General features: G+C 38.7%; 1 protein-coding gene across 1 annotated transcript in view; it reads left to right on the forward strand.

Annotated features, from left to right (window-relative positions):
- Window positions 1-15,834, forward strand: part of LOC127625872 (CLIP-associating protein 1-B-like) — an 85,980-nt gene that overhangs the window by 60,923 nt on the left and 9,223 nt on the right. Inside the window, exons 25-34 of the mRNA XM_052101298.1 lie at window positions 2,208-2,271; window positions 2,393-2,395; window positions 2,508-2,671; window positions 2,833-2,911; window positions 3,261-3,404; window positions 8,465-8,611; window positions 9,473-9,579; window positions 13,516-13,663; window positions 13,994-14,219; window positions 14,304-14,360. Coding sequence (XP_051957258.1) covers window positions 2,208-2,271; window positions 2,393-2,395; window positions 2,508-2,671; window positions 2,833-2,911; window positions 3,261-3,404; window positions 8,465-8,611; window positions 9,473-9,579; window positions 13,516-13,663; window positions 13,994-14,219; window positions 14,304-14,360 — 1,139 coding nt within the window. The remainder of the gene's footprint in view (window positions 1-2,207; window positions 2,272-2,392; window positions 2,396-2,507; window positions 2,672-2,832; window positions 2,912-3,260; window positions 3,405-8,464; window positions 8,612-9,472; window positions 9,580-13,515; window positions 13,664-13,993; window positions 14,220-14,303; window positions 14,361-15,834) is intronic.

The raw sequence follows: 15,834 nt of genomic DNA on the forward strand, positions 1-15,834 counted from the left end.
GTTGAAGACTGGAAAAATGTTGCCTGGTCTGATGAGTCTCGATTTCTGTTGAGACATTCAGATGGTAGAGTCAGAATTTGGCGTAAACAGAACGAGAACATGGATCCATCATGCCTTGTTACCACTGTGCAGGCTGGTGGTGGTGGTGTAATGGTGTGGGGGATGTTTTCTTGGCACACTTCAGGCCCCTTAGTGCCAATTGGGGATCGTTTAAATGCCACGGCCTACCTGAGCATTGTTTCTGACCATGTCCATCCCTTTATGGCCACCATGTACCCATCCTCTGATGGCTACTTCCAGCAGGATAATGCACCATGTCACAAAGCTCGAATCATTTCAAATTGGTTTCTTGAACATGACAATGAGTTCACTGTACTAAAATGTCCCCCACAGTCACCAGATCTCAACCCAATAGAGCATCTTTGGGATGTGGTGGAACGGAGCTTCGTGCCCTGGATGTGCATCCCACAAATCTCCATCAACTGCAAGATGCTATCCTATCAATATGGGCCAACATTTCTAAAGAATGCTTTCAGCACCTTGTTGAATCAATGCCACGTAGAATTAAGGCAGTTCTGAAGGCGAAAGGGGGTCAAACACAGTATTAGTATGGTGTGCCTAATAATCCTTTAGGTGAGTGTATATTACTATATACTGTAATAATATTTAGTTGTTAATATTAATTAGGGGCCAAGCACCAAAGGTTGTGTGGCATCTATTGTATCTGTTGATTTTCTTATTTGTATTCTTCTGGCCGGGGGTCAATGGCAGCCCAATGAACTGTACATAGGAAAATTATGACATTTGGCACACTGATAGGGGTATGTATGAATAGCCCTCTGAAAATGTTGGGGTCTCTAGGACAAACTCTATAGCACCAGCACCAGTTCAAATATTATTATTTGTTTTGCGCTAATCTTTTGAACCGTTTGTCCTAGAAACCAAATACTTTTTGTCTGAATACACTGCTCGTGCAGATTGAAAAGCAACCCTTACATTAAAGAGACCCCTTCTGTTCCCCGAGAACGTGGCAGGATGTTTTGTCCACCAGGGGCTGGAGGACTACCTCCAATCCGCCCGGGGAGGCGCGGCTGTCGTCCACTAGAGGGTGGAGGAGTGGCCGAGGACAAAGCTACGGCGTATCGGAGAACCGGCAAGTTCCTCTCTCTCTCCCACTGCTGCTCCGCGTTGGCCTTTTCCCTCTCTTTTAAATTTTACAGTGTTTTTTGGGGGGTACTACACTGGTACAGGAAGTAACATATTTTAATTATTTTTGTTTCCCTCGTGATTTTACACACCCGGTCCCATATCAGGCTAATCAAGCCTCCGAGAGGGATAAAGGCTGACTGTGGCTGGTGGTGTGATAGAGAGAGAGATCGTTTACGGGCAGCTGACCGTCATGTGTGTGTTTGTCTTTTGTTTAAGTTTTTCATTAAAGTATTATTTATATTGTCAAGCCGGTTCTCGCCTCCTCCTTTCCATTGTTCCCTTTACAGCATCATTGACATCATGTCCTGAGAATACCCGAGCAGTTTGGAGACAAAGCCACCTACATTTCAATGATAACCCACACTTGAGTGCTGACTCTGAACTCAGCATGTGTCTTTGGCATGATTGAGATGTGTCAATTTATTGGCACAGTGTGTAAGTCACTGGTCTATTAATCTAAAGGTCACGGGTTCAAGTCATGCAGTTACATTTCTGTAGTTCTGGAGATTTTTGATGTGCTTAGTGAATGGTTGCTGGGCATTTCCCCAATCAAATTTTGATGTTCTTCTTTGTTGAAAAGTTCAATGAATACGAAGTTGATCATGGTGACTGCTATGCTTGGCTGTGATTACTCTTAGCTTGGTGTGTCCCTTTGATGACTGTTAATGTTGTGGCTATGTGGTGCAGTGGTTTGTGCATTTCCTGCAAAATGTAAAGGTGTAGGTTTGAATCCATCTTGGGGCAACGTGTAATCTGAAGTGTGTTTGCTCTGTATGTCATGTGAACTCTGTTCCTTGGGTTGTGCTTAGTGTTGTGAAATGGTTGGTGCCATGTTGGTGCTTGGCCCCTCAATTGCTGCTTGCAGCTACAATATTAAATGTGATATTATTATACATAATATAATAATCTATAAAATGCAGTAATTATATTAACAGATATATAATTTGTATTTTGCATTACAATAATGCTAATTTACGTGACCGCTGTCTCTGTTACAGTCGTGTAGAGTTGAAGAGACTCTGTGAAATCTTCACCAGAATGTTTGCAGACCCACACAGCAAGGTGAGATTATAAAACCAGCGATTTCATCAAAATATGTGATATTTGTGCATGTTTATGGCATCTAATGCTAATGATTTGTTTGTGTTTCATGTTCTTGTGTTGGTTTGGACTGTTACATCAGAGAGTAAGTGTTTAAACCTCAAACAAATACCACAAATAAAATATCTGTAGAAATACTTACCGAAAGTATATTTCCAGGAGTGTGTACACACTAATGTGTGTGTGTTTGATGTCAGGTGTTCAGTATGTTCCTGGAGACGCTGGTGGATTTCATCATGATACACAGAGAAGAGCTTCAGGATTGGTTGTTTGTGTTGCTCACACAGCTGCTGAAGAAAATGGGGGCCGAACTTTTGGGGTCCGTTCAGGCCAAAGTTCAGCGGGCCCTAGATGTTACTAGGTCTGAACCGGCTTCTCCAACCTAAACAAACTTTACCAATGACAGGAGTTTAGTTTGTGATATAAACAGTTCAAGAGTTTACTTCATTTGATTCTACGAAGTCTTGAGTTTTTGCCGTGTAGCAAACATCTGATTGTTTGTCCTTTTTGTGTCTTTCACAGGGATTCGTTTCCGTACGATCAGCAGTTTAACATCCTGATGAGATTTATTGTTGATCAAACGCAGACTCCAAACCTCAAGGTTGGTCACGTCTTTATTTTCTCCTTTGCGAGCTGAACGAGCTTTAGATCCGTTATGACTGTGTCACGCCAACCTTTTATTTGATCGCCAATCGCCTTAAAATTACCAATAACTTCTGAATAACTAAATATTAACATTTATGTGTTTGTTTGTTTGTTTTGTTTTTGTACATATGACAAAGAAATTATTTCATTGTTGTTTCCTTTGTATATTTGCAGCAATCGTTCATGTAAATTTGACTTTTGAAAAAAACTATTTTGTGGTATTTCCAATTGATTTTAAACTGATAAAGATATTCCCAAACTGTCATAACTGATCTTACACATTCTTACCAATCAAATGCGTGCAGGTGAAGGTGGCGATCCTGAAGTACATTGAGTCTTTGTCCAGACAGATGGATCCATCCGACTTCATTAATTCGAGCGAGACTCGATTGGCTGTTTCTCGAATCATCACATGGACGACAGAACCAAAGAGCTCAGATGTTAGAAAGGTCAGTGAGTTTTACTGACAGGTTTGGTGTGATATTTCTCATGAATCAAAGCATTTTATTAATTCATCTTTCTCCCAAAGAATTTGACAGTGAGGTCAGGCTTTTCCAGGAAATAATGCTAGTGTTCGGCAGGAGAGGTGTACAGACATTTTTCAGAACCGGACTGCGTTTCCACTGACTTGAGAGTCGAGCGATGATGTAACTGACTACGTCCAACAAAAAAACATGGCGCATCGTTATGTTTGATTACATTTTTTAATAGTAGTTTTGAGAACTTGTTTTAACATCCAAATTATATTTGTGAATTATATTTGCATATGCTAAATATTTATAATACGTGATAATGGGAATGTTTTGTTAGGTGTTTTTAATTTGTAGTTTTGAAACTTGGTGAGGACATCGCAAAGATAATACATGCACTGATATTTAAATGGCCGTTCAGTTCTTTAGGGCTGTCTAGTGTTGTCACTATTGTTAGTTGAAAATTGTATAATATTGAGTTTCTGTTTTTCTACCAATGCCAAGTTTTTATTTTTAGTCCAGTTAACGACAATATTTCCATTTTGTTCCAGGTTTAATACGTTTTAAGCAGGGCCGGCGCTACCTATAGGCGAACTAGGCAGTTGCCTAGGGCCTCGGCCTTGGAGGCGGGGCCTCCAAAACATACACATGCTTATCCACCAATCAAGAGCAGCAAAATACTATGCTGTTTGTCCATTGGATATAACAATTGTCATTCACCTGTAGTTAAACCAATTAATATCACCGTTTACATGCGAGTCACTCCCAACCTCTGAATTTATGAATAAAGAGATTGTATATGAATAAAATCCAACTTTTCTGCAAATTTATCTGATGGCGCCGAAGCGAACTCATCCTTAAGGAGCTGCTAAGCGTAAGGCTAAGCAGGCATGCAAAGAAAGTGCAGCTCGTGATTCAGGTATCATCTATTTTTGAGTGATTGTAATGTATTGTAAAAAATAAACTGATTCTAACGATCAGCGTCATTTTGAGATAGATCATTTGACGGTTATTTCCAGTTCAAAAGAGCGCGAGCACCGTTGATGGACTGAATTCGCTTCTGACACTTTGAATCCGAGCGTATGTAGCTACAATGCAGACTTTTGTTAGAAAAAGAAATACGTTCTAAATGAACCGTCCGAAAGAGTCTGATTCGTGGAAATGAATCGGACTTCCAGTCACTGTTGGAGAGATAGAGGCGTATTCATGATTAACTGTTAAACTGAATCTTACAAAGGAGTCGATTCTCCTCGATGGAATCGATTACAACCTGTGGAATAGAATCTTGATTCCTAACGCCTCTGAATCAAGGAATCGATTGTTTTAGAATCGATGTCCAACCCTAGTCAGGAGCTGACTCGCAAAATACTACAGAAAAAGTAAAGTTTGTCAGTCAAAGAGCAAACGCACTATACTAAAGCATTGTTTATTATGTTTTAAAACAGTCTGTATATCTTCTAAAACGCAGATGTTTAGCCAACATTAACTGCTCTAGTCTATCATAATAGACTATAGACCATAATAGACTCAAACAAATAAGCAGAGCCATAAATCCTGTTGGGTTTATGGCTCTAAGAGACCTTTTTGTACATGTTGACGTGTTAAATATGCCTACCAATTTTCTTACATGTAGGTGAAATGTGGCATGAGGACTGCTTTTTTTTTTTAAGTTGTAGGTGGCACTATCAAGCCATTTTGCCACAATTAATTCTAAAACCAGTATCAGATGTACATTTTGAGACGTGCAAAGTTTCATGAGTTTTCGAGCACGTTTAGGCCTCAAAAATGTGACTCGTTCATATCGAACTTTGTCAGGCCGCCACGGACACGGCCTTCAACGAAAACTCAAAAGCTTCACAATTTAACATCACCAAGACCTTTAGATTAAGACTGACTAAAGGACTGAGGAGTTTGTTAAAGTACAAGACCTGGAATTGGCTGTTGCCAGTAGGTGGCGCTATGCCTCTAAATGAATATTGGCACGTAAATGTGTTCAGGCCGGAACTATTCTCAAACATGTGAAGTTTGGGGCAGATTGGACATTGTATGTATGAGTTATAACAACTTCCTGTTTCATGGCAAAACATCAACATTTGTCAGATTGTCACGGCCACACCATGCAGCGAAAACTCAAAAGATTCGCAATTTAGTATCGCCTTTAGATTACAATAACCAAATATGAAGTAGATCTGATGAAATCTCTAGAAGGAGTTAAAGTACGAGGCCTGGAAATGGCAAAAACGGAGCAAAATTGAAGAGAATAATAAAAATGTCTGACTTCCTGTTGAGTTTAGGACAAGGGTTCAAGAGACCTTTTTGTAGGTATTGGCATGTTACACATGTGTACCAATTTTCGTACACGTAGCTGAAACATAGCGTAAAGCGCACATTGTTGAAAGTTTGTAGGTGGCGCTATCGAGCCATTTTGCCACACCTAATCATGAAACCCATATCAGTTTTGCCACTACTGATGCGTGTGCAAAGTTTCATGAGTTTTCGAGTATGTTTAGACCCTCAAAAATGCGATTCATTTGGGAAAATAATAATAAAACGCCTTAGAGAACAAATGGGTCCTCACACCATCGTTGCTCGCAAAAGCAAAATCGTGGTTACAGGAAGGCACTTACAGTGGAAGTGAATGGGTGAATCCATAAACGTTCAAATTAGTGCTGTCAGTGTTACACAGATAAGGTAAGTCAGCAATTGTATCACATTCAATTCATGTTAACATGTTTAATGTTTACGTTTGTGGCTATACTTTTGAAACTGTAGGTATTGTAAAATGCACTGACCCCATTCACTTCCATTGTAAGTGCTTCACTGTAACCCAGATGTATTTAATTAAAATGAGGGACGAGTTGAAATAATTTTTAGAGGTAATCAACATTTTGCAAAAAATGCTGTCAATTAAACATACATTTTATTAAACCTGGAACATTCCTCTAACACTGCTCGACACACTGTTGGTGGGAAACGTGCATGAACAGCTTATACAGGAAGTGTTCTGATGTGTCTCGTACTCGCCGTCAGAGCCTCCACAGCTGGGTGAATGAGGAGGGGTCGGGCAGGAGCTCGACTGTGGCCTCCCTGCCAGGGGGAAGTGACGTGGAGGAGAGATGTAAGCAGGTAGTGACCCCCGAACCTTGACCTTTAACCTATGACCTCTACGCATGGTCATTCAGAGGTCATCTGCTACACTGTTTTGGGCTTTTCTAACACTGCTGATGCCAGAAATAAGGAACATAGTTGGAATTTCGATCTGTCCTTCACAAAATCAGGGTGGTTTTGAAGTTTGAACACATTCTCAATCAATCAGCATGTCAACTTGATTTCTCTGCCACTAACACTTTTTTCTGCATTGCATATCAGACAGATTTTATGGCAAATTCCTGTCGCGTTATTCTAACGTGTTCTAACGTGGATTTTTATGATCACTGCTGGATAGGAGACATGGTTCTGTACAAAATGTTTAAAAACTTACGTAGGATGTGCTATCAGGCATCTAGAGCGCAACAGTCTGGTTCCAGAAGTAAAAATCACATTCATTTTCTCCATAGGTGAATTGATTTGTTTTCCGATAACTTATAAATCTTTAAAGACAGACCTACCGTGAGCTCTGAGGTTGTTAATCAATGGTATATACTTCTGTTGAAGCCATAAAAAGGGGGTGGTCCTGGGTAGCTCAGTGATTATTGACGCTAATCACGAGTTCGAATCCAGGGTGTGCTGAGTGATTCCAGCCAGGTCTCCTAAGCAACCAAATTGGTCCGGTTGCTAGGGAGGGTAGAGTTACATAGGGTAACCTCATCGTGGTCACTATAATGTGGTTCTCGCTCTCGGTGGGGCGTGTGGTGAGTTGTGTGTGGATGCCGCAGAAGAATAGCGTGAAGCCTCCACATGCGCTACGTCTCCTCGGTAACGTGCTCAACAAGTCACGTGATAAGATGCGCGGATTGACGGTCCCAGATGCGGAGGCAACTGAGGTACATCCTCCGCCACCTGGATTGAGGCGAGTTCCTACGCCACCACTTAGAGTGCATTAGCAATTGGGCATTCAAATTGGGGAGAAAAGGGGAGAATATCCTGATTAAAAATTGTGGTGAAGAACTACACTACCCATGATCCTGAAGAGAACGATCCACCAATCAGAGAATCACGGTGAACAATGTGCGCCAAAAGAGCTGGGCAGCTCCACGTGCACGTGACTTAATTACCGGTTGCGCTTTTAAAACGCAGCTGGTATTAATTTGCAACATCGCTGTGTAAATGAAATGATCGTTGTTGATATTAAAACGTACTGAAAGATAAATGACATAAGCGAAGAAAAAATATAAGTAGTGTACTTTACAAACAAATATTCTATCAGATCTAATATTTAAAAGATTGTTTCCCTTTTTGGGTGAAAGGTAATTCTATTTTACAGAGAAAATGAGGCTTTGACTTGAGAAGACCTGACAACATTTGCGGTAAATAAGGGAACATAGTGAGCAAAGGTGCTCCCTGGTTTTTACAGTGCATTCTGGGAAATTTTAGGGGGGTATGATTTAGCAAATGGGATAGCCCTAGAAATGGCTGACTCACTGATCAGTGTCCGGACTACTAGGGAGCTGATTGAGACGCATCCTTATTTTTAATTCGGTTACGTTATTCGCAATGCTTCATGGGATTGTAGTTCATTGATGGTAAGTACACAGTCTTGTAACTTTGTCTTTTTGTCCAATTTTCAAACACTTTTTTTCCCCTTCAAATCATAGTTTGTAATGTTGTGATTCCCCTCAGAGCTGGTTGGTTTGTTCCATGAATTACAACTCTTTTATGAAGGATTTTAGGAAATGCCTATGGAACAAATGAATGGGGAAAAAGACTTCCGGAACCAAGATGGCTGAAAAAGCAGATGGACACTGTTGCGTTCTATTGTAAATGTTAATGCATTGTGATTAAAATAACAACTTTACATTAGACAGTCAGTTTTACCTTCTATAAATGAAGATTGATTTCTTGTTTACTTTTCATAATTAAAGGAAAAAATGTTTTTGTAGGCAGCACAGATGGTTTTGATCGCCCTGTTTGAGCTGAACACACCAGAATTCACCATGTTGTTGGGCGCCCTTCCCAAAACCTTCCAGGATGGAGCTACAAAACTTCTACACAACCATCTAAAGAACAACAGTAACGCCACTGCAGTGGTACAGACATCCAGTATACACTATAAATTTAAAGTTTAGACACACTTGACTGAGTATATGTTTCTTAAAAACCTTTTCATACAAAAAAAGACCCGCTAGTGTACAGGAGATATACAGCCCGAAAAAAACCCATAGCCTTCCATTGAAACAGTCCCCACTCATATATAGCGATCAGGATATTATAGAGACCCGGGCCAGTAAGCAACCTTCAAGCAACCACCTAGAAACGCCCTTGTAACCACCCAAAACACCCTGAATATATATAAACAAGTCTCGTAAAAATTTTCATAATTACTTGTTGTGGAGAATCCAAATACATTTTGACCAAATACAAAATTCAGATTAGTTTGACACTCATTTTAACTCTTAAATGGGTTAAAATTGACCGGAATATAACATGAGCGTTAAATGCTTGAAAATAGTGATTAAATGTCATTCAATTTAAAAATGTATTTACTTTTTTGAATCATCATTTCCAATTATTCCATTTGTTTTATGTCGTAGTTTTGTCTTTATTATTATTCTAATATGTGGAAAATAGTAATGATAGTAAATAATAGTACAGAATAAGTAGGTGTGTCCAAACTTTTGTACTCAAAACACTAGATTTTTATTGTAATATGTCAGTATGCAATACTCGCTAACATTATTTTATCACGATTAATCACATAATTGTTTCTTCTTAACCGCGATTAATCACAGATTATGAAAGTGCTGAAATTTGACTTTAAATATACTTATTATTCCATCTAAAGAAAACAAAAAATATGGAACAATATAATGCTTTATTAACATTTTTCATCTTCCACAGTATAAAGATAGAAATGCTCTAAAATAGCACTAATTTTTGTTCAATCTCAGGTATCTCCCAGCAGTACAGTTGGACGAACGCCCCCGAGACATCCCGTTACCCGGACGAGCCCCCTGGCATCACCGACTACCGGTTCTCGTGGCGGACTTTCACCCAGGTACAACATCTCACTGCAAACACGGCTGTATTCTCACCTCAGAATACACAAGATTACACACAACACTTTAACATTACACCGCACCCGCAGAAATCCACAGATATGAGCAGAATTGGAGCGCCTGTCATTCACATTGCACGTTTGTTTATTAAACATTTAAGCTAAACTGATAATACTTTCAGCTACCAGTAAGATTGTCATACTCTCAGCTCCGGTTATCACAGTTTACTATGTTTCTATCCATTCTGCACATTAACACCCAAAAGTTGATTCCATCTGGGTCTGGACGTAACTGGTGATTGGTGCGTGCCAAATGCATCAGCCAATCACAGGCTCTCGTTGTCTTTAGCACCAAAAGACAAAAGCAATACGGTGCTGTAGTGATTCTGATCTTGTGGGTCTTCCGTCTCAGAGCGCATTATACTGTAATACACTTTGCTTTAATAACTAATGCAAATGCAAATGATGATGAAACTGTTTAGTTAGCGTTTCTGCATGATCTTAACCAATAAGCTTTTGCACTAACAATGTGTCACGGCATGCAAGATTAATCCATGTATGAATTACTTAAAGTATACTGCTCAAGTAGTCATTTGACACAAGAGTCTGTTTTGTGGGCTTTGGAAGAGAGTATTAAGATTACATGTCCCTGATGGAAAATCTATTTTGAGTGTCCTGAACAGGTGTGACGTGGCAAGAGTTCAGGGAAAATGTTGCAGGAAGCAACACAAACAGCCCATCAAAACAATTTACAGCTATGTGGAACAGATTGACGAGGCATGAATAGGATCCTAGCGAGCAACAAAATGTCACTTTGCGCTGGTTTACGTGAATCTGACGGAAACATGTCCAGGTCATAATCCACCCCAAAATCAAAAGAAAGAATTGTATTTATTTAAAAACATTTGTGTGCATTGTGACATTATTTTCATGTCAATAATGCATATTTCGCTCCCATTTCATATTGATGTAATTTATAATTTTATAGTCTTTTTTTTGTTTTGTTATTATCTTAGATTCTCAATACTGTAATCCAGCATTTGCTGTTACTGTATTAAAATAAAAAAACTGCATTAGCGTACATAAAATCTAAGAGAACCATTATGTAGAAATATCCTATTACGAATTTGGTGGAAAAAAAATTGCGTAAATATCATTATATTAATTGTCTATTATAGTACTTAATAGTCAATTATAGAACGGTACAAAAAAAAGACCTAAACATTTTCTTAATGCAAAATCAAATTCATTATTTCTTTCTTTTGATATTGGGTTGAAATCTGATTGGTTCTTGACAGGTTTCGTGGGTTTCACCCAGTTCGGTCGTGGTGTAAATCAAAGCTTTCAGGGCTTAAGTTTGAGTTCTAGCCACTTTCACTGTTTCCTCTTTCCTTTCTTTCTTCCTCCACTTTGTCTCTGCACCTCTCTCTCTCTTTCTCGGTTCAGTCGTTTATGGGGGTGGAGCTCAAAGTCTTCTTCTCCCCTCACTCCCCCCCACCCCGGCCCTGCCGCGCCCTCTCTTCGGGCTCTTCGGAGGGCATACTCGCCCAGGTAACACACCTCGGCGGGGTGTTAAGATCTTACATCGTCTCTACATAAGAGAAGAAATACCTTTTTTTAGTAGTCAGACAATCAAATGCATTGCATGGCATATTATTAAAGAAATGTTCCGGGCTCAAAACAAGTTAAACTTTTTAAACAGCATCCTTGACATGTGATCAATGACCATAGAAAATCACTTCGCGTTTATAGTAACGCACTTAAAATGGAAGACTTAACGATGGTATACGCTTTTGTTGAAGCCACCAGTCTGCATTATTTCAACCATGTTTAATAGTGGAATTCCTGGTTAAGAACTACACTTCCCATGATCCTGAAGAGAAACAATCCACCAATCACAGGATCGCAGCCAACAAAGCACGCCAACAGTGCTCTGCAGGCACCGCCCATTCCCATTATCCCTACACTATCAAACTACTTAAATATTTTGCAATAAAATTTAAATATATTGTTCCTATACTTATAATCAACAACTTTAAATCAATAGTTTTATATTTTCCACCATTTTTTTCCCCGATTTACGTCATTCGCAATGCTAGGATTGTAGTTCATTCCCTCCTGAAAGACGTTTAAGGCGCGGTCACTTTTACCATCGCATGGCGAAATTCCATGGACAAAGAAGGCATGATATTGAGCATGTGAAAAACAAGCAAAAACATATACGTATACTGCCAAGTTGGCTGGTTTTGGGTGGTTACAAGGGCATTTCTAGATGGTTGCATACTGGCCCGGGTCTCTATAATATCCTGATCGCTTGATATGTGTAGGGAATATTTCAATGGAAGGCTATGTTTTTTTTTTGTTGCTAATTTTACGTGCTGTATGTCTACTGTACTCTAGTGGGTCTTTTTTGACCCCCCAAAAATGGTTGTTTGGTATTTTCTCCATGTCAATGGAGAAAATTAAAAACTATTTATCAAAAGGTTTTTAAGAAACATAAACTCTGGCACTGTTTTACATCTGTAACACATAACCAGAAGTTGCTCCACTTAGAAAAGTAGTTCCACCTTTTCAAAAACTTTACTGTTTAAATAATAAATGGGTTTTTACTAGAGCTGTGAAAGTTAACACGTTAACGCATGCAATTAATTTATAATGTTTAATGCGTTAATTTATCTTAATTGCATTTACCGTTACTAAAGCATAATTTAACAGCATAAACTCTTGTACACCGATGCACACTTCACAACACATACAGACACACACGCATACACACACACACACACACACACACACACACATACACACACACACAACAGCGCTTCCCTGTCAGTGTATATGATGGAGAAAGGACCTCTTAATGCTATATGCTGTAAAAAACAAGCCCAGACTTGTGATAAAATTATTTGTCAGCCTAATTAACACATTTGAATTACCACAGAAGCACGTCAAGTCTTAACTATCACCAAAACACAGAATGAGACGTTTGTCTTCAGGCACTTTTCATGTGGAATACAAAGTGCCGCATGACACTGACGTTGATGACTTGACGTGAATCATGAACGCAGCTTCATGATTGCTGTAACAAAGTGGATAGTCACAGTCTACTGGCTGAGTAATACTGTGTAGGGTGAGAGATTAAGAGATTTAATGCCCATTGCAATGAATATGCACCCTATGTGGAGACTAGTTCTTTTAATTAGTCAAACTCCCACAAACGTTTAATGTTACTTAAATAAATGATATTTTAGTGCATTTCTATCTTTATACTGTGGAAGACTATGTTTCGAAAAATGTTAATAAAGCATTATATAGTTACATATGTTTTTGTTTTGCTTAAGATGGAAATAAACAACAGGTAAAGAAGTGTGTATATATATATATATATATATATATATATATATATATATATATATATATATATATATATAGAGAGAGAGTCAAATTTCAGCTCTTACAAAATCTGTGATTAATCGCGATTAATAATATGTAATCGACTGACAGCCCTCATATGAATGTAAAGCACTAGTTTTACTGAAAAATGAATGTATACGCTATAATGAAAAAGATTGATTGACACACATGCTGCCGACACTGGCATTGAACCCAGAACATTCCTTGAAAGCGTTTAATAGAGCAAACGTGCCAACTTCTAAAATCATGAACTGTATTTTTGCCATTTTATTTTGTCCAGCATCACATGAACTCTCATTATGTTTGTCCTCCGCAAGAAGCTGCCATTTTCATTTTGAATATATTTTGTGACATCAGTCTTTCATCTTACAGATTTCTTTTTCTGCTTTGCTGTATTGCTGCTCGCTGTGAATGCAGATGTCTTTGGATCATTAATGTGTGTGTATGACATGTGTAACATGTGCCACCTTGACACAACTGTACTCGCTGTGTGTGTGTGTGTGTGTGTGTGTATGTGCGCAGTATGTTGGAGTACGACACAGAGAACATGAATTCTGAGGAGATCTTCAGCTCTTTGAGAGGCGTAACTGAAGCCATCCAGAGCTTTAATTTCCGCAGTCAGGACGACATTCTGGAGCCAAACAAACGTGACGGCAAGAGGGACGAGACGGTGAGTCACTGTGGTTTTGTTATGCTTAAAATGTTAAAAATAAAGGAGAATGACTCCTCAAAATAGCAATGAGTAAATAAGTCAAAGGTTCCCAATATTACATTTTTTTAGCATCCCAAATAGTATTATAAAGTCCGGACCACATTGTAGTTTATTCTGACCAGGAACTGCCAACTTAGACAAGAAATAATACTTTGACAGACATTCAAAGTGATCAATCACAGTTTGGGGTGTTTAGCTGTGAGTGCATCAGACGGCCAGTCTCGATGATCTAATTGAGTTGCGATTTGCGAATTAAAATGTATTTCTTTTGCATTCTCTCTCTGTCAGACGGGTGTGGCGTCGTCGTGTGCAGACCCTCGACTGTCTGCAGGTCTGATGGAGGGGGGCCGAACCGCACTGGACAACAAGACGTCATTATTAAACACGCCGTCCACGCGGGCGTTCAGCGGGCCGTGGTCGCGCGAGTACAACCCGTACAACTACAGCGACTGTATCAGTGCCTACGAGAAGGGAGCGCTCGCCGTGTTTGAAGACGTGGAGCAACTCCGAGACGGTGAATAAACGAACGGATCTACAAAGAGTCACTTTGTGTCGTTTGAAAATAAAACATGACAATGTTTTCAATTTTTCCTTTCAGGTCATCAACAAAACTGTGGGGAAAACAAAATCATACATACTAAGAGTTTTTCTGCAGGTACGAGCATATTTTGTTTATCTGCTGTCAGATGTCGGTGAGAACTCCATTAAAAATCTTCCTAGCAAAATTTATTTTCTTTAACAGAAATTTTGGCAAAGTGAGTTTTTGATATTTGGAGGAGGCTAGCTAAGTATCATTACCTGCCTAACTTGCATTATTATGGGATGTTGCAGCATCAAATCTTGTTTCCTCATAGGAACACAAAACAACGGGCCTAGTTCGTGAAACATGAGCAGAACGATTTTTTTGTGTAAATCATTCGTAAAGCCGTTCTGACGTAAATCCTCGGTTTTCGTATTTTGAATATCTGCTCCCGACCATTTTTAACGTGTTCTTTCAGGGAAACTGTCATTCAACTTTGATAAAAGTTACATTAAATAAGTAATGAAAAATTTACTAATTAAATGAGTGAAATTAACCTTAAGAAATAACATAAATTAAGAAAAAGAAAAAAAGCCTATTATTTAGAGACGTTTCTTTACTGCTTGTATTTATTTTTTCAAAGTATAATTTTTTCCAACTCTGTTTGTTTTTTCCAGCAGAAGTGCTTGATTTCTTATTTTTTTACACTCATGTCAAACCATTATTATTGACTTCTTTGATTCACATAAGATCGTCATATGATAGCAAAAACATGTGACGACAGTAATTCCTCACTTTTTTGAGACACTATTGTGCTTGTTAAATAAGAAATGTACAATGTGAATGCACTTCATTCATAAAAACGATTTCATTACTGTTCTGCATCGATGCTAACAGCATTTCCTAGCGAGTCTGGTGCTTTCCTTGTATGGTGTTTTCATGGGCATGGATTATGATAATTGGGAATGAATGTGCACACGCCCCCTCTTTAACATACACACGTTTTACTAACAAATCTGGGGAGTATAAAGGGATGGTAAACCTGGTGCAAATGTTTCATGAAGGTCCATTTTACGTGCAGATTACTCTGAATTTACTCGTATATTAACGAAAGTTTCATGAATGAGGATCAACTTTCATAAGCCATTTTACTTTGGTATTGTGATGCATTTCTGATTGAAACTGAATATTCAATGAGGGCGGGACTTGATTTTATTCATCAGGAATTGATTGGATGGTGAAAGGGGCTCTCTATATTGGCATGTGGTTGGAGGGGAGGAGTTAAAAAATCTTTTTTGCCTTTTTTTATACTGCACACTGATTAATCGTTTAGGACAGGATCATGTTTTAAACAAGTAAATAGGGTCAATTTTGATCTCATGTTGATTTTTATAACATTTAAGACTTAAAACCCCAGACTGAATAAATCTGCTGAAAAAGTGGGAAATCTCTAAACATTTAAAAAAAATTTTTTTATATAATACTAATAAATAATGCATCATGGAATGTTGCAATCAATAAAGAAAAAAGTACAATGAAATGTAAGCATAAATAAATCCCGTCCTCGTAACTTTGATAGGCCCGTTTCCATTTCAAGGTGTATTTCACG

This window comes from Xyrauchen texanus, chromosome 32 (genome assembly GCF_025860055.1).
Source record: "Xyrauchen texanus isolate HMW12.3.18 chromosome 32, RBS_HiC_50CHRs, whole genome shotgun sequence".
Taxonomy (NCBI): domain Eukaryota; kingdom Metazoa; phylum Chordata; class Actinopteri; order Cypriniformes; family Catostomidae; genus Xyrauchen; species Xyrauchen texanus.